At 35.4% G+C, this 19,200-nt stretch overlaps 1 protein-coding gene across 2 annotated transcripts in view; it reads left to right on the forward strand.

Moving 5' to 3' along the window:
- Positions 1 to 19,200, forward strand: part of LOC121320670 (FERM and PDZ domain-containing protein 4-like) — a 99,617-nt gene that overhangs the window by 66,708 nt on the left and 13,709 nt on the right. For both annotated transcript variants that reach the window (XM_041259220.1, XM_041259221.1), the window contains exons 5-10: positions 7,918 to 7,963; positions 11,407 to 11,511; positions 12,755 to 12,862; positions 13,554 to 13,685; positions 16,595 to 16,714; positions 18,710 to 18,846. In XM_041259220.1, the coding sequence (XP_041115154.1) occupies positions 7,918 to 7,963; positions 11,407 to 11,511; positions 12,755 to 12,862; positions 13,554 to 13,685; positions 16,595 to 16,714; positions 18,710 to 18,846 (648 nt within the window). The remainder of the gene's footprint in view (positions 1 to 7,917; positions 7,964 to 11,406; positions 11,512 to 12,754; positions 12,863 to 13,553; positions 13,686 to 16,594; positions 16,715 to 18,709; positions 18,847 to 19,200) is intronic.

Raw genomic sequence — 19,200 nt, forward strand, 5'->3', positions numbered from 1 at the left:
CTTTTCTGAGAATCCCTCACTTATCAAAGTAGTGTCAAGCAAAGGATGCCACCGCCATTATGACTCTCAGCTAGGCTGAGAAGATGGAATTCTGGCAGAATGGCATAGTTGTGTAACAACCCCTCTAGTGGCAGATAAGAGTTACTCTAAGAACTACCAGCTACTGTACATAGAACTATGTGCTCCACTATTGGTCCTGCTGTGATTAATAGACTCAGAGGCAGGAGGTTTCTGCTTTGTGTACAGTTCCAGTCCACAGCTACTTCAAATATTAAACCTAAACACCTCCATGCAGTAGTTAGAAATGGGGTGGCTCCAAGATATATGTATGTATGTATTTATGATTATTTTTCACCCTTTCATTTCTCTTTTTTTTAGAAAACAATGCAGCAGAACAAAACTTGTTTTTCTTTCCTTTAGAGGCACAGAGACAGTGGGCCATTATTCACTAAGCATTTTTTTTTTTTTTTTTGTAATCTAAAATGAAAAGAAAATGTAAAAATGGCAGATTAGCACAGGGATAAATGACTAAATGGTATTTGTGAATTGTAAAAAAGCTTCATAGCTGGTTTCATACCAGTAATAGTAACAATGATTAAATTATGTTCTTGTCTTACAGAGAACTATTAATTTATTATTAACTGGGCATCTAAAATAGCTGTTTTTTTTTTTTTTTTTCTGGAAGTGAGGCTTATGTAAAAAAAAAAAAAAGTTATAGCTTGTATTGGGAATAGTCTGTTTTTAAAACACGTATAAAAATGAACTGATTGGGCTCTATCCACAAAAACAATTTAAATGAATGTTTTTCTAAGAACCTTTTTTAAACCTATTATCGTTAATTAATGAAGTTTGCAGTTCTTTTGTCAATTGTTTTAGAGAGAGTTATAAATGTATTTTCATTTCCCAATAATTTTGAGTGGATGTGGGTCATGTCTCTCCAATTTTAAGTTATTGTTATTTTTCTTAAAATATGCCTTTTCCTGGCTTTGAGCTTGTCTGGAAAATATTAAGTACATGGACTGAACATATTACAATGCAACCTTTCAATTCTGTCAGCACCACCTACTATTATGATGTGTGGCAAGCAGAGTTCAAAATTAACATTGTCTGGAAGGAAGATGGTTGTTCTGTCCCAGCACTTAAAGTCAAAATAAGCTCAAAGGAAGTTAATTCTATGTATCCTTAAAGAGAAAGTAGTGGGGTTCTCAAAAATATAACGTTATACGTCCCCATATGTTGCTACAACTGTTAAAATAATGTACTCGTAATTTTTCCAACCATTGTTAACATCCTGACAACTTTTTACACTTAGAACTTTAAAGTCTGTTCAAAGCTGTTTTCAAAATGGCTGCTCTGGTGCACTGGGGTGTGAGATCTGTCCTCTAGTCTAAATCAAAGCAGGAAGAGCGATTTAAAAAAAAAAACCAAAGTGCTCTGGCTTTTCTTTTCCATACCACATCATGGATCGTTATTTCTGTGTTACCTGTCTGACAACTTGGGCAATAACCCTTACACTATCAGTGCACTAGAGCAGACATTTTGAAAAGAGCTTTGGAACACTTATAAGTGTAAAATGTTGTCAGGATGTTAACAGTGAAAATAAAATGAGAGGTACGTTATTTAAACAGTTGTAGCAACACGTGGGGAAGTTCAACGTTATATTTCCCGCTACTTACTCTTAAATTTGGCATCACCAGGTTTGGATTTATCACAGTACAGTGGACTTCCAGTTCTGGGACAGCATGCAAACCTGGGCTGTCAGGGCAGCAGGCTTCCTTATGGACGCAGTAGGACAGCATACGACACGTACTGACACGCTTGCTCTTAAGTTGAATGGTAAAATGTTCATCTTTGAGATGTGTGGTTTGCAGCTCACCTTTACATTCTTAATAACTGCAGCTGTGTTCTCTTTTTTAATTTCCGGTTGGTATACATGTTATCATTAGAGGTTCACTGATGTCAGTTTTATTCTGTCTTCTTGAAATAAACATGAACATTGGCAGAAAAATCAATCAGGAACATTTGACATCAGCTAAATATAGTAGTGCTGATGATTCACTTTAAAATGCACTGCACTTCAATGTGTATTTCTTTCTAATCTGCAACCATAACCTTTTTCCTCCCGGTACCTATGAGCATGGTTATTTCAGATCACTTCTAGATATCTTGTCTTTCTCTTCACATGTTTAAGAAAATCCGCTGCTGCTGTCACTATTTTTTTCCCAGTATCTCATGCTGACTTCATATTTTCAGTGTTACTGAATCAACAATGACCATTCTGAGGCAGTCATTTTATAAAGTTGCCACAGTTCAAATCCTATCGCATAGACAATTTAAGGTACTGAATTCACATTTGCAGGGTTATATAAACACTGTATGAAAAAATGTGTTGGTGACCATGACATAGACCTCTGGCCTACTTTAATATGGCTGCCATACTGATCTTTAAGTTTTTTGGGTATAGAAACAGTACACTTTTTTAACTTAACATGCAGTACACAGCTGTATTATATGATGTTCACATTTCAATTAAATGGTACCTAGTAAAAATGAACTGTTTCACTGCCACATTGTTTTAACCCAGTGGTCCTCAAAGTGGTGCCCACTGGCAAATTCGTGAACGTGAAGCCAGGCCATCGTGCCAGCAGCAGCTATTCTTAATTATGGGTTGCGAACACATTTCTGGCAGGTCTTATCATGGGAAAATAAAGAAAGCTTTAAACACGTTTTCCAAAAAAGCACCACAGCAGTCTGTTGACAGTGCTGCTCACTTATGCTGTGCTTGTACGTACACAACATTTTTTTTTTTACTTCTGCGATACGATCAACCAATTGAATATCTGCATTGTCTCTGCGGTAGCCCAATCATAAGTTAGCTGGGTGGGACATAAACTGTGTCTGTTTCAGGTGCAGGTACTGACAGTAAGTTTAACCAATAGGAGAGTTTTACGCAGCTGTCCAATCATAAGCAAGCAAAGGCTGTTCACGGTATTCTGCATGAAAATTGAATGCGAGTGAGTAGCCAAAGGGAAAATTAAAGATCTGACAGCAGGGTGTTAATATGTTAGTAAGCACTGAATTTCGTCAACTGTTATTGAGAAAAATAATAGACTTCAGTACTTAGAACTTAATTTTCTAGCTCTATATTTTTACCAGACAAGAAAAACGAGAAGGCAGTGTGTGAGATAAGAACCTATGGAATAGTCAGAGTGCCCACAAACAGCCAAGATCAATTTATGTCCATGCCAAAATTGCTTTGAGGCCCACTTCTTTTAACCTCTGGTCATATAAGTGATACAGATCTTGTTCAACTATTAATTTTACTTTGTTTAAAACTTACTGATTTAGCCGGTACAATACTGGCGGTCTTACTTTGGTACCAAATAGCTCACGTCTTGACAGTGTGTACAGCATTTTGAAATCCACTCTGTTCTGAGTGGGCTGACAGTGACTGTGTTGATCATGCTAGTGCTGAGCCTCAGCTGAAGCCTCTTCTTTAGACTGCATTTGTTCAGTTCACAAAAAAAACAGTTATAAGTGATAACCTTATTTAGGTTGGCTAAATCTGATTATTTGACGTTTATCAATAGATTGGTGAAAAGGGACATTCACGTATTGTGAATCCTGTAAGCCATAACAATAATACAATGATAAACTCCCCATTAAGACATTAAAGTTCATATTTTCAGATTTTATTAAATACATCCTAAAATCCAATTTTTATGAAAAGAAAAACTTCAGTGTTAATGTAACAAAATGACAAATTTGAGTGCTTAAGCGACCTTGAATAATCTTATACTTTGATATACAATAAAATAGCCGGCCAAAGACATTCGTCAGGTTTTATTTTTGTTGGAAAGGCAGTGGCTTCCAGCACTAACCTATTAATCATAAAGCAATGGCTTTTTGGCTGAAATCAACAAGTATACACTATTCTTTAAAAAGTAAGTAGCTTCAAATTTCATTAATTTTTTTCTTTTACATTTACATTATTATTTTATGGTGTTTGCAATCAGAATGTTCTGGGTTATGTTTCTCCAATAAAAATACTAAACCATAAATAATAAATACTCTTTTTATACATGATATCAACTACCGCGCATGTGGAACTGCTTCCAGTGAATCGTAACTTAGATGAAATTGTCAATTGTTGTTGACCCAAAGAGGTCAATAAGAATGAATGCACCTATATACAATGATTTTAACCTTTTTATAACCTTGTATGTAGGTTAAGCTGTGTGGAGATCATGCCTACTACACGTCCTTTGGGTATTGCATTTTAATGCATGTCCTTGGAATGAAGAACTCAGTCATGCAGTTGTTTATGCATACCAATGAGTATCGTGCACTTTATTTAGAATACTGCATTATGTAAATGCTTAGGTATGCACCAATTGACCACAAAGAAACATAATGTTGTTTGTCTAGCAGTGGTCGCAGAAAAAGCTATTTAAATGTGATCAGGTACTTTAAAAAATAAAAATAAAAATCATTGGCCGGGAATCTGTGATCTTACTAGATAATTCCCATTGCTAGTAACATTATTTATGGATTTTATTAAATTGACTTTTCTATATATTTACTTGTTACAACATGTTTTGGTGATGCTTATCATTTTTGTATACAGGCTAAAAACCAATAGTTTTAGCTATGGAAACAGGCTTTTCTTTTTATGCATGCTCATGTTTTCATTTTGGAATCTGTTCCAAGTTGTGCTGCATTACTAAGCAGATCAGAGCTTGATGTCCTTTTTTAGCTAGTTTCTATAATTTCTGTCCCTGAGTTTGTATAGAGATTTTCCATTGAATACCTTCCAGTTGCACAGGGGACAGAAATTATGGCTGCATGCCTCTAGTGGCCATTTATTACTTCAGTAATTCAGCAGTAACAAGCATGGTAAATAATGATCTAAGCAGAAACAAAGAGCATGTAATGTTAATGCTGTATACTGTATATAACTGACTGTTTGGAAAGTAGCCTTTTGTAGTTTTGGTGTAGAAGCACTGATTCAGAAATGATGACAGAATAGGATAGAAATGTATGAAATGCTGTGATCATTTTGAAGGACAATAATTCAAATTCAAGTTATCTAACAGCCAATGTATTGAACAAAGACTGTTGCATATTTTATACCAGTGCAGTAAAGTTAATTGACATCAAGGACAATGCAGTGCAAAGACAGCCCCCAGATCTACAGACTGTAGCAGGTTGACTAAAATACAATGACACCTTGCAATACTGCGGTTCTGTTATGAACAAGTATTTGTTGCCTATGGGAACGGTTCTCAAGGACCCTGAGCAATATGTGCTTATGTGTCAGCCAGGACTACTTCTTCTTCTTCTTCATAATTAATAGTATTATTTGTTTTGTAGTCTAATGTAAAATAGGTGTTGGTTAAGATGTTTAAATCACATAAAGGCAATAAATAAATGAACCATAAATGCAGTGCTTTGCTCAGGGACGGCCAAATCTGGTGCAAACATCCTATTTCAAACCACATTTTGTTCCACTCATTTCATAACTACTTTAGTTACACGTGATGCACAGAGAACAGTACTAGAGAACAAATCTAGATCCTGGAATACAACACAAATTGAAACTGAATTGTTATGTGACAGGTTGGAATAAAAAACCGGACTAGAATGGAATTTTGTTTCTGAATTATTTGTTGAGAAGGAGCCATATGTCGTTTTTACAGCAGACTGTTTTGAACTTGCCCAATGATGTCCTTTGATTTCCTGTTATCTAGGCATCGTGACCCTCACTGAACCATGTGATATGGGATTAAAAGGGTGTTCCAAAGGCTTCTTGGAGATCTAAAGAAAAACTGCTTGATACTTTTTGATATTAATCTTACCATATTTTGGTACCAAAAATAACAATTTAGAAATCATATATAGTTTGTTTAGTTTTTATACTTACTGTCTGTCCTGTCTCCATTCTGCTCTGAATGGCTATGTGTTGCTGTCAATCATCTCAGTGATCTGTTAGTATAGTTTTACTGTCACTATCATTTCACCCATTTCTGACAGATCTTGCCAGAATGCTCTCATTCGTTTAAATTAATGTCAGTCATTAAGACCTGTACCTACTGTGCACTTTCATTTGCCAGATCAAGCACCTGTCATTCAAAGTGCCTACTTTTTGAAATTAGCGGTTTACAGTTTAGGTAGGCTTTTGCTAGGTATACGGTGACAGTTACTAGTTTGATTTGAAAATGGGGCACAAGAGTTAAACACTTAATGAGTATTGTGCACAATCCCCTGACCGACGTCTCCTTGGCAGGACGAAGCGGGCCCATCTGCCTTACCTTCCAGTGACTCCAGCTGTGCTGAAGAATAAGTGCAAGTTTTGTTGCATGTTGAATATGATAAAGGGGCTTTGCTAAAAGAAGCATTTCTCAATGGCATAAAAAGTCTGTTTTTGTTGTTGTTTTTTTAAGCATAAAAGTCGATTTTCTTCCATTCTCCTCTTGAATTGAAAAATAAAGATTGGAAAAAAAATGGTAAATTCTTTCTAAAATAAATGTCAATATTAATCGTCGATTTGGCAAAAAAATTAAAATCTAATAGTAGCAAGCCTAAATATAGTCAACAATAATCAATGCATTCACAACACTTTAATATTCAAAAGCAAGAAACAGACAGGGTAGATTCTCAAAAGCCTTCACATACAATTGTAATGTCATATATGCATTTAGAAAACTATACTTATATTATTAACAAGCAGGAATTTCATTTGAATTTTACTTTTTTACAAATGTAAGAGATTTACTGCCACGTTACTAAGCAACTAACTATGTGAACAATTGTTCAAAGGATGTTTAAGAGGCTTTTAAATTAAAATCCATGGTAATAAATGATCATTGTTGCATCTCTATTAAGCAGTAATGGAGCAGCTATACATTTCTGTTCTGTTACTCCTTGCTTGTCTAAACCCTTCCCCAGCCTCTCCACTCTTATTTGAACCACCCCACTGACATATTGTGCAACACCCTGGACTGTATCATATTCTATGTACCATGTATAATATTTACGTTATTGTTTTGCAGTGCTACAAACAGAGTTATCCGTAATTCTTTCTATAGAAGTATGAAATGATTTCAGATTCCAGCAGTGTTAATTCTAATTACATATTGATATGGCAGAGATAACTGGCTTGTAAATTATCTAAAAATTATACATGTAGCTCATCACTGAATAGCACTTTTCATTACAGTGTCAAGGTTTCCTTTTTGTCAGACATTGCTCTAAACTGACGTAGTCAATAACTTGTCGAGAAAATTGTTTAGGCATTGCCAGCAGCATATGTTGGATGTAGTACAGAGTTACTCATTATGTCTGATGGAGTCAAATTGATCCAGGCAAGCATCCATTAGCTTTGCAGCTAACACAATCAAAACAATATTTATACGGTTAAAATGGAAGGTTTCGGCGTGAACAATAAAAATAGCATTTAAAAAACAAAGTTTGTAATGTATCTTTTTAATGTATCATTTAATAAATCTGATGTAAATGTATTAACAATTGTTGACATATCTTATGCTATGTGCAACGGTTTGAGATGTTTTACAGAAAAGGTGCTATATATAAATTTGATGGATTGAATAATATGTGAAGTGAAATTGTTCTTACTATACAGGTAGATTCAATGAAGAAATGATGCCTGTTTATTTTCTGTGCTGGATTGACTTTCAACCCAATTTCCAGTTTATATATGTATTATAGTTGTATTGTCCTTTGACAATGTGAATGTGTGAACCTACCCCCAAAGTAAACAAATTATGACATTTTAACTGCTTGAAATCAAAGCATTTCTAATTACCAGTTGAAAAACTACAGAATAAAGCATAAATACATTGGTGCAATGGGAATTTCAGTGTGTTTTAAATCCTTGTTTGTTTGTTTTTTCTTCAGGAGCTGCAAGGAATCAATCGTATTAACAGTTGTTCAGCCATACCCAGTAAGTATTTGTTGATTCTTCTGCAGAGTATTTTTTTTTTAATCAAAAATGACAATTGATACCAATACCTGCAAGTTTCATTGTGAATAGATTAATTAAAATCATCTGTTTTGCAGTTGTTGATGGTGTATACTGTATATAATTGACTGTTTGGAAGGTAGCCTTTTGTAGTAGAAGTACTGATACAGAAATATTCACATCAAGTGTTTCTTTATTTGCACCATTGTTACCTTTACATTTATAGCCGTTTGGATTATGTGTGGATCCCACCTAAACCTTGGATGATCCTCATGAACTTCAATCCAAACTGGGCGAACTCCAGCCAAGTCTACTCCATTCTCATTATGAAACTCTGTTAGGCCTTGTTTCCATCTGAGTACTTAGGGTGCTCATGACAGTGCTCCCACCCATGCGCCATGATCGGGAACGGTTTGAAAACTCACATCATACTTGTGTATATTCTGATAGCCTAAGGAAAAAACGAGACCAGTTTACATTTACATAACGAGGTAAAGACTGGTCCCAAAGTGTAGGCACACAATTAACTTCCTCCCAATGTAGTTCCATTTCCTGTTCCCCCATGTGTTATTCTGGAAATTGCTAAGCAGTTCCCGTTAGCATGAAATTTGTATTCAGTGAGTGTGTACAGTGGTAGCAGGATAAACATTGACTGATTGTATGCAAGTAAACATAGGTTAGTACTGGTCTTAATTGGTGTGCTGACGGCTGTGCGTCGCATGTGGTTCTACTGATGAGGAGGCACTTCATGGATGGACAGTAAGCGCGAAAGGAAGTGTAATGTTAGGTCCACGCCGGACTTTGAGGAGCCTGCAGAGGGGGTATAGAAGTAGTGTAACTTGAGAAAATAAGCTATAGTATAGTTTAAAGAAAGTATACAGAGCAGCCCACTCAACCGTTATTCAGGTAGGGACTGCTGCTTCATTGAATTTGTTTTATATACTGTAAACTTTTCACCCTTACACACACCGACACAGACACAGAACTGTAGTTTATTGCACTTTTGTGGACTTATATTATCTTTATTCAAAACAAAACAAACCAAAACAAAAACCTAACTCCATTTCGGAGTACTCACTGAAACGTTCTCTGCCCGTAACTACAGCTGGACAGCCGTTTACCAACAAACAAAACAAAACACCAACACAATACCTTGTTGTTTAAAAGTCTGTTCAGCAGCTGTCTTGTACTCAGTCAGCCAGGACGCATGTGGCTGCTTCTCCATCAGCAACAGCCCTGATTGCAGGCCTTTATGCAGGCCTTAATTGGCCTCAGGTGCTTCCTGTCCTGCAGTTCCAGGCATACTGGGAGCTGTAGTCCTGCAGCTGTCCCTTTGGACTACAACTTTTCTACTTCTCCCACTACTCTGATACAATACCTACTTATGTGTGTTTTATTTATAAAAGGTACCCACCACCACCATGCAATCAGCATTAGTCCACACAATCAGTCAGTGTGAGGGAAGCCTCTTATGTTGTCTGACTGTTGAAGGTGCCATTGTCCTTCACCTTTTATGAGCACTAAATTCACAAGCACCATAAATATAACAAAAAGGAATTGCTACACCTCTGAGTTTACTCTGCTTAAAATGTATTATTACAATTATACACATGTTCATAACAGTTTCTTTTTAATGTATCCTTACCTTAGAATCTTTGTACAGTTATATATATATATATATATATATATATATATATATATATATATATATATATATATATATATATATATATATATATATATATATATATTTTCTACTTTACTTTACCCAACTGACGTTTCTGTATTCACCAGATCACTGGAATTATCTGTGTTCTGCAGTAACTCCATCATGTTGGCTAGTGGAAACAAGGCATTATAGCACTATCCCTGACATGAGACTTCATTAAATCCCTTTGAAAATGTCCCTCATTGAAACACACAACTTGTTATAACACAAAACTCAGGCTCTCAGGGACAGTGTTATAATGAGGATGGTATATTAAGGAATATGAGGTTGATGCCATTAGCCTGGATAACAGGAATGAATTAACTAAAATGAATCAGCTGAAGAAGTATTGGAATCGGTGATTGATATCAATATGTAACACAGAGCCTGGGTTAATCAAAAAGACACAGCCAAATCAAATTCCTATACTTAGAGTAGCACTGTATAAAAATAGATTTTTTGCTTTAACAACGTATACAAGACTTGTTGGAGTATGTTCTTCCTTAAGAAAGGGGGCCTGCTGCATGTGCTGCACAATTAAATTAAATACCACAGAAAAGCCAGTCTGCACTCCATCAAACCACTTTACCAAATCCTACTACATTTTATATGCATAACTAACGATCGGCTCTTCAGATTCCCCAGTTTTGTTAGCATTCATTTGCACTAATGATGTTATAAACTGTCTTGGGAGCAAAGTTTGTAAGCATCTGTATTACCTTTTTTTTTTTTTTCTTTCAGAAATTGCTTTAGCTAAATAAAATAATTCAAATGTGAGCATTTCAAAGGCGTTGGTACCATTGTTCCCCACTGGATTTCATCAACTCCAGTCTAGTATCTGCGATTCTAATTGTTGACATTAATCTCACAGTTTGTTACTGATGAAGCGTTATTGGTTGTGATAATCCCCAGTGGGAGGACACTTCCGTTCCTATGTGTAGCAGTTTCTTGTAGTGGTAATTATATAGACTCTTAAGCCAGATATCTATCATAATTTAAAGCAATAAAAACTGTAATTCTGAAAAGTCAGCACTGCGCCCAGGGGAGGCATGTGTTTTGCAGTCTCCTCACACGCTTTCTCACATCCACAGAGGTTGGGGCACAGAATTGCAATTGCAAATATTGCCACTGCTGATAGTGTCTCTCTTTTGATGTGAACTTACTTTTCATTTTCAAAATTCTCTGGTAATTGAACATGAAGGCTAGCTACCAAAGCTGTTGTGCTTATCAAAACAATGTGGAGACTTTACCAAGTTAAAAAAAGGGAATTTGTAAAGGAAAGAAATGGTGCAAATGCACACTTTGAAATGTGTTGTGAAACATACTGCAGATTTTTAGGCTGCAAAAACTACAGCACTTACTACACAGCCTGGTAGATTAATTAAAACCTCATTAGCTAGCATCCTGTACTGCCATATATTTAAACATACAATGATTCCACAAAGGACAGTTCCTGCAAAAAATGTTTATGATATCTTCCCTTGCATGGAATCCTTTCAATAGTCAAGTGAACATAGTAAGGTGCCTGTAAATAGTATTTATCATGGCGTTTTGCTGTTCTACGGCTTTTCATTTTAAGATATGGGCAAATAGTAATGGAAAATTGTATTTGCTAAGCTAAAAAATAGATGCATGCAAAAAAGAGGCAGATAGATTTTTAGGCATACACTTTACCGGGACAAATCTGCTGCATACTGGTTCTTTATGTTCTTTTCAGTCTCCCAAATCAGCTTTCATCAGTGCTGCAAAAAAGGCCAGGTTAAAGTCAAACCCTGTCAAAGTGCGCTTCTCTGAGGAGGTCATTATAAACGGTCAGGTTCCAGTAAGTAGAATCCCACATCTGTATTTAAAGATCTGCATGAAAATGTATGAAGTCATAAAATTGTATGAAATTAAGCTTCTTTTTTTTTTTTTGTAGGCTGTGCTGGGATATATTTAATTTAAGCATAATATGCTCAGAAAATTTTCATTTTTATTTCATCGTTTCATATCTCAGTTATGCTCTGTGTGATGCATGCAATTTATTAATAGGTTATTCTTTCCATGTTTTTATTTACTAATATGTCTAAGTTTCCATATTTAGTGGAACGTACATCCCGTCCACTGTCATGCAAAATGAAAGAGAGCACATATACATGTGTTATCAAATCTTAATTTTATGCTAATCACCAAAGTCATGTGCATAGTGCAAAAACAGCTTGCCCACTGATTCAGTGGTGACTGTGCAGGGGAAACATAATTATTACAGGTTATACTGTAGAAGTGAAGCAACATAGCATGTAAACAATACCTTTAAATTCTATTTTATTTAAACAGTTTATTTGATACACATTGGTGTTTATTTTAATTATTTAAACCGTGTCGGATCTAAATACTGCCAGCCTTTAAATCATTTAAACCTACTGGTGTTTTTCCCAAGAAGTTATTTATTGAACACAATGCATATACAGTGGCATGAAGTGTGCTAGTTTATGTTTTAAGGTGCTGCACTGATTCAAATAGACCCTGTGGTATTATTTACATTTTACACAATGATGCAGGTTATGCATAAATTATTTTTGGACTCTCCGATTATGGTTAACTGTAGTTAAAGTTTTGATTGTTAGCATGTGAGTCTGCAAAAGGATAGAAAAACTGTTCTGCCAGTTTGGAGGTAATCTATTCCTCAGCCATGTGACATTATCAATGCTTACAATTTTGTCACAAACCCCAGATACCATTTACCTACCTACCTACCTGCAGTAACTTAGATCATTGCTTTCATCTCAAATTGCATCAAGGTATATTTCTAATAGCAATAGTGTTAATTTATAAAGTGTTCTTGTAATATCTATCTATCTATCTATCTATCTATCTATCTATCTATCTATCTATCTATCTATATATATATATATATATATATATATATATATATATATATATATATATATATATAAGCATTAAGAAAACCTTAAATAGCATGATGTAGCTATATATGATTAAACATATGTGTAAATGTGTTTAGTAATGTGTAAAGAATTATGTATTTGAATGAACTCATTTTGGTTTCCTTTTCTGTTCACCAGGACACTGTCAAGGATAACTCTCTTCTTTTCATGCCAAATGTTTTGAAGGTATACCTTGAAAATGGGCAGACCAAATCATTCCGATTTGACAGCAACACCTGTATTAAGGTGGGTGTATTAAGTAGCAGGTTAACTGCGGATGGTAATACAACCTGACAGGCTTTGATTTGAGTTGCTTTTTGTTTTCCATCCAAGCCTATTTTAATGGGATTTGCATCTGCACAGGATCCAATGCAATGCTTTTAGTTGCTTTCTTAATACACAAATGGCAAAACAATAATTAGATAACACATTTCCCAGTATTCAGCACCAGGGATCTTTTTATGTTTACTTTTTGGTTTATATTTTACTTTTGCTTTAGCCGGTAATAATATCTGTGATAATATTGTGAATAAAGATTTTATATTACAAATGATTATCTAAGGGTGTAATAAGCACCGTTGGATGGGGATCCTCAGTCATGTTGCTTCACATCATTGAATATCTTCAGGCAAGAAAGTTAGAATCCCAGTGTTAGGACAACAGTAATGTCTACATGTACTCCATGTGTAATTACAGCCACTGAATAGAAAATATTTGCAATCATTTAAATTGATATGAGGTTTGCTACTCATCACCGTTTCTGAAGAGGATCTGGGTTTTTTGTGTTTCAAACAACCCTTTAGACCAGGAGGGCCCTTACGGTAAAACAACAAACAAAAACAAGCTGCAAAACAACCTCTTCTGTAAGACATCCTGTAAAACTCCTCTAAAGTTGCTCATTACAATAATAACACACTTCTCTTCTCTCTGCTAAAAGGATGTTATTCTCACACTTCAAGAGAAGCTGTCTATCAAATGTATTGAGCACTTCTCTCTGATCCTGGAGCAACAAACTGAAGGGTCAGGAACAAAGCTTCTCTTACTTCATGAACAAGAAACGTTAACTCAGGTAGGCTTTGCATGGCTATTATTGGCTCGGATACCCTGGTTTAACCACAGGGTCATTTTTTAAGTCTGTACAGACTGAACTCATGTATTTTTATAGGCTCTGTTGACAGCAGCTGAAAGAACGGTGCAAATGTCAACATTAATATACAATTCTGAGATAAAATTGTAAAGGTAATAAGAGGTTATAACAGTGGCACGTATGTGTGCATTTGCTGCTTGATTGACAAGAGATTGAGACAGAGTTTGGAGTTGACATGCCCCGCTGGCAAGCAGGTTTCATTTACAAACACAGACAGCTCCCGTGACGCTACCAACAATACACCTTGCTAGACTTTTCATGGGATCGAAAATCCCTGAACTAGTTCTCATAGTAAACAAACCCTGAACCTGGTTACACACACAGTGGTCGGCGGTTTGGGTTTCTTTTTTAAGCTCTGATCCCGTTTCACACTCACAGTGATCTGAGGATTCAAGCCAGATCTTTTGGTAGCATGGATGGTCGTAATTCTGGCTCTTGTTATGGCCTTGCAGTAGCCCTGAGGTGTATAAGTAAGACCTTTTACACCTGACACCCTGCTGGAACACACCCACCTGCTGATTAGATTCACACAGCTGGCAATCTCACACAGCAGGTAGGATCTCACAGGAGCATCAGGTTCTTCATTAACTATTTACAAACACTACACACAACGCTATTTAATGTGTGCCAAGAATAATAGATTACTGTATGGCACCAGCCATATTATCACATGACTAAAATAAGTTATTTGACTGGACTGCTTGGATAAAGAAAGGTCTGAAAATAAATGGCACATGGATTATTAATAAAGGGCTATTTGTGTTCCAGGCATATGAAAACCAACACATTAATCAGGTTTAGAGGATGTGGGTATTTTAAATGGGTTAAAGGATTTGGGACCCCAAGTTTTGTAGAGATTAATATCATGAAGGAACGTTTTAAAGGAATGTATAGATGGAAAGGGACATAATGTAAATTTCATGAAAAGACAATCGCAAAAGTCAAGTGGTTAAAGGATTAGCAATATTAAAAGAAAACAGACAAAATTTTCCTGTCTGCATGGAGTATTTAGACCAGTTGAGATTGTTCCCCCACCAGTGCTTAAGCTTCAGTAAATCCTTCCCTGACTTTGTGTATTGAAAATAGAGATTGACAAATGCCCTGCTCAATAGTCATACCGCTATGTTTCAAGAGAGTCACTCAGGGTCTGATTCATTACATTTACTGCAATGCCAATAAAGACTGTCTTTATTTACCATCTTTATTGGATGCATGTGAGATCAAAAGGGTTTGGTATTCATATTCCGTATTCTGTTATTGCACTAATCAGTAAATTTACAGAATAATGCATTTGAAATAATGGTATCTCACAAAATTGTGTTAAAGTTATTTTAATGGGGTAAAATATATAAGAAAGATTTGAAAATAATTTAAATATGATTAAGTGTTATGAATGGAAAAAGTTATTTAGCAGTATGTTGGATCCTGTTTTACATATTTATATTCTTTCTCTCTCTCTCCCTCTCTCTGTATATATACTGTATGTGTGTGGGTATATATATATATATATATATATATATATATATAGGTTGATAAGAAGAAAAAAAAATTGATGTACACAAAGTATAAATGATTAAAAAACATTTATTTAAGGATGTTTCAGGCAAAAGCCCTTTAGCTGGGTAGAGAGAAAAGTAAACACAGTACAGTAAACTTAAAAGAAGTTAAAATGATGTGAGAATAGAATGTTCATTCCAAGAGGTTCCAAGTTTGAAGATTATCTTTGCTTCCAAGTAGAATTTGTACCAAAACAGACTAATTCCACAGATGGTGATGTGATTACTGCTGTTGAAGTGTCGGGCTGACTGGAAATGTCAAGGTGTTGATTCGAATGTTTTGTACATGTTCCACAAAACGATCTGCTAAATGTCTTTTTGGTTGCATTTTGTGCAAATGACGCAGTACACTACTCCTTTAGAAGTACATGTGAAGGTCTGGTGAATGTGGAATGATGATTCAGGGCCTCTGAGCTCAGTTTGAGAGCTAATATATTTGTGTATAGTACATCGTGGTCTGTTGCATGGGACTATGCCTTTTAAAGGTTCTGTAGAAGGGGGGATTTCACTGTGGACTATGTATTCTTTTAAATGCAGTAGATGGGTCTTGCTGTAGAATGTTAAAATTTCTTTGCACACTGTTGGTTGTATGTAAGGAAAAGAAGAATTCTGTTCTCTGTGTGTTTTTAGTGGTATGTAAAGCATGCTTTCCATCTAGAAAACAAAACCCTGGATTTAGCATTGTTGAGATCTCGTCTGGAAAACCGCAATACACACATTTCCTCACTTTTAATGAAAAAGTCTTGATCATCACTGCAAATAGTCTTAACAGTTGGCAATATGGTTTTGAGTTGCGGCAAGCCTTCGGGTTTGAGGAGTAATATTGTAGATATGAATCAAAGTTAAGAGGTTTGCAGTGAATAGTGGTGTTAAAAGTTGTGATGGAAATGTCTAAAAATTAACTGGTCTCTGAGATCAATTTTATTTTTATTTTTAATTAAAACATTTAATTTTTAATTTTGTTTTTTTTCTTCTTATCAACCTTCATTTTTGTACACTGCAGTTCAAACCTTTATATATATATATATATATATATATATATATATATATATATATATATATATATATACACACACACACACACACACACACACACACACACACACACACACATTGCTGTACTGCCTGAAAATTATTATTGTTATGAAAGTGCTTGTCAGTATTGATCAATGCGGTATTGATCTTGAGACATTTCTGATCAGTAGTGTACACTGAATAACTGCATGTTTTTTGTGCTTGGAGTTCTGATAATTCTTAATGGTTGCATCCATCTAGGTGACGCAAAGGCCAGGTTCACATAAGATGAAATGCCTTTTCAGGATTAGCTTTGTTCCAAAGGATCCTATAGACCTTCTGCGAAGAGATGCTGTTGCTTTTGAATACCTATATGTCCAGGTAAGTTCCTCTTCTAAAGGTGGCATACTATCAATACAAATATAACTGCTTTTTTGTACAGCTACTTCTATTACACACTCATCTCTATTTAATATTATCTACATATTAAAAGTTTCTGTTTGTTTAAAAGAGGACCACTATATATCGCAGTCATTTTGGATTATTTCTTCATATACACAATTAAACAGATTATAACTGATGAGGAAGCATTGTAATGACTTTTAATAACGTGGTAATAAATAGGTAACTTACATGGTAACTACTGGTGTAATAAGTGTGGAATTACATGGGTGTGTCACATTGTTTCTATACAATAGGTGTTTGTTCAGCAGGACACTAGATACTGTACTGTGAAAGAGCAGGAATCATTGGTGGTGAAATTACATGGCTATTCAGGGCATGTAATCTATAATACTACTGCTAATTAAATAATGACATAGATCCTACTGTACAAATAAAATTGCATATACTTGAGTCATAGTTTGTCTCTGGATCAAAGGATGGCAGTACTAAAGGGAAGCAGCTGGTAAGTTAATGGTAGAAAAGGGGGTGTTGAGAATGTCCAGGTGGAATGATCAAGGAAATGCAATTGTAGGAGAGCACCTTAGAGAGTAAGTAGCAGGGTTCTGTAAAATATAACGTTACAAGCCCCCAGTGATTCTGAGGACAGATCTCAAACCCCAGTGCACTAGAGCCGACATTTTGAAAAGAGTTTTGAAACAGACTTTAAAGTTATAAGTGTAAAAAGTTGTCAGGATGTTAAGAATGAAAAGAAAAATGACAGGTACATTATTTAAATAGTTGTAGCACCACATGGGCACGTATAATGCTATATTTGTCAGAAGCCCGCTACTTACTCTTTAAGAAAAGTGTCATTTAAATTGCAATAATAAGTGAGTCAAGTAAATTGAGAGCTTTTGCTAACTTTTACTATACCAAATACTTTTTTTTAATGAAAATACATGTTTAATGTTATCCATTGTATATCACCAGTAACATTTAAAGGCATTAATGCAAACATGTGTTAAGTTATCAAAGTAAGTAAGCACAGAACTGAAGATTCATGTGTCAAGTTATCACCTTTTCTCATCAGTACAAGAATATTAACTCACAGTCTCGGCCCATCAGAAATGTAACCACCTAGCACTCTATTACTGTCTTTAAAGTTACTAGTAAGGGCCTTGTGGCTAAATCCACTTTCTCACTGAAATTAAAATATTAGATTTTTTTTTTAGCCTTTATTTTACTAGATAAACACATTGATACTAAAATCTCTTTTACTAGTGTGACCTAACCAAGAAAGGCAGCAGCAACACAATAAAACATGATACAAAAATAAAATGTAAATCATAATAATACAGTCAACAATTAGTGAAACAGTCAATCATCAAATAGTAACAAACACTAACAAGTCTACTCAACTACTTAAAACTTGTGCAACTCTCAAGTAGATAATCAAGCATCTTACTCTCAAATTGTACAAAAGTTATTCAGGACTGCAACTTAAGTTTAGATTGTAAATCATTCCAAGACCAAGCCTCTGCACGCACTTTAGGAACTGTGAAATTAAAAAATGTATGCGATCTAATACTGTAGTTACAAAAAGCGACTATAAAAAAATGACGTAGGTCATCATAAGCATCTGAGAGTTTGGCATCTTATATCGATAAATTTGATTTCGTACGCCATAAAACAAAGAAATACAGTGAATACGCTATTTTCATTTCATTTTTGCTGCATACTTTTGTGTTTAAGGAACACTTTTGCAATTCAGAGACAGATAAAAAGTGTCCCCCAGGACTATGTCATAAGCAAGATGTGTCAACTCAGGGGGGATATATAGGTGAGTGGGAATTCAGATAAAGAATAAATAAATAAACAATCCAGAGAAACACAACCCCTGCTGCTCCAGCTAAATGTCTTAATGGAGTCAAGCCATGCTGTGTTGCATGCTGCAGGCCCTGCTGATCTGCTCCCCTGTTGTCTCCTTGGCAGAGCTCGAACGACGTGGTGCAGGAGAGATTCGGCTCTGAGCTGAAGTACGACACAGCATTGAGGCTTGCTGCTTTACAAATGTACATCTTAACTGTTAGCACCAAGCAGTCCCAAAAGGTCTCATTAAAATACATTGAGTAAGTATTTGGTTTCAGATTATATGGTAACTCTTTACCCTTGTACAGTAATTACTATGGTGGCGACAAGGGATTTTACACAATGAGGAAAATAGAGAGGAAGTGTAATTCAGAACAGGGGCCTAATGCTACCATTTTATATAATTGGGTCAGAATGCAGAGGGATTCCAGACAATTTCTGCGAGTCGTATCACAACCTAAGATGGGATTCCATTAAAACTATTATTTTTGTAATAATATAATGGAGAAGAAGACAACATCTGCATTCTCATTCCAGGTCTTTGTTCCAACCATGTCCTTTATTATTAAATTGAATCAACTGAACCTCTCACCAGGTCCTAAAGTACTTAATCA

The sequence above is a fragment of the Polyodon spathula genome, chromosome 9, assembly GCF_017654505.1.
Source record: "Polyodon spathula isolate WHYD16114869_AA chromosome 9, ASM1765450v1, whole genome shotgun sequence".
Taxonomy (NCBI): domain Eukaryota; kingdom Metazoa; phylum Chordata; class Actinopteri; order Acipenseriformes; family Polyodontidae; genus Polyodon; species Polyodon spathula.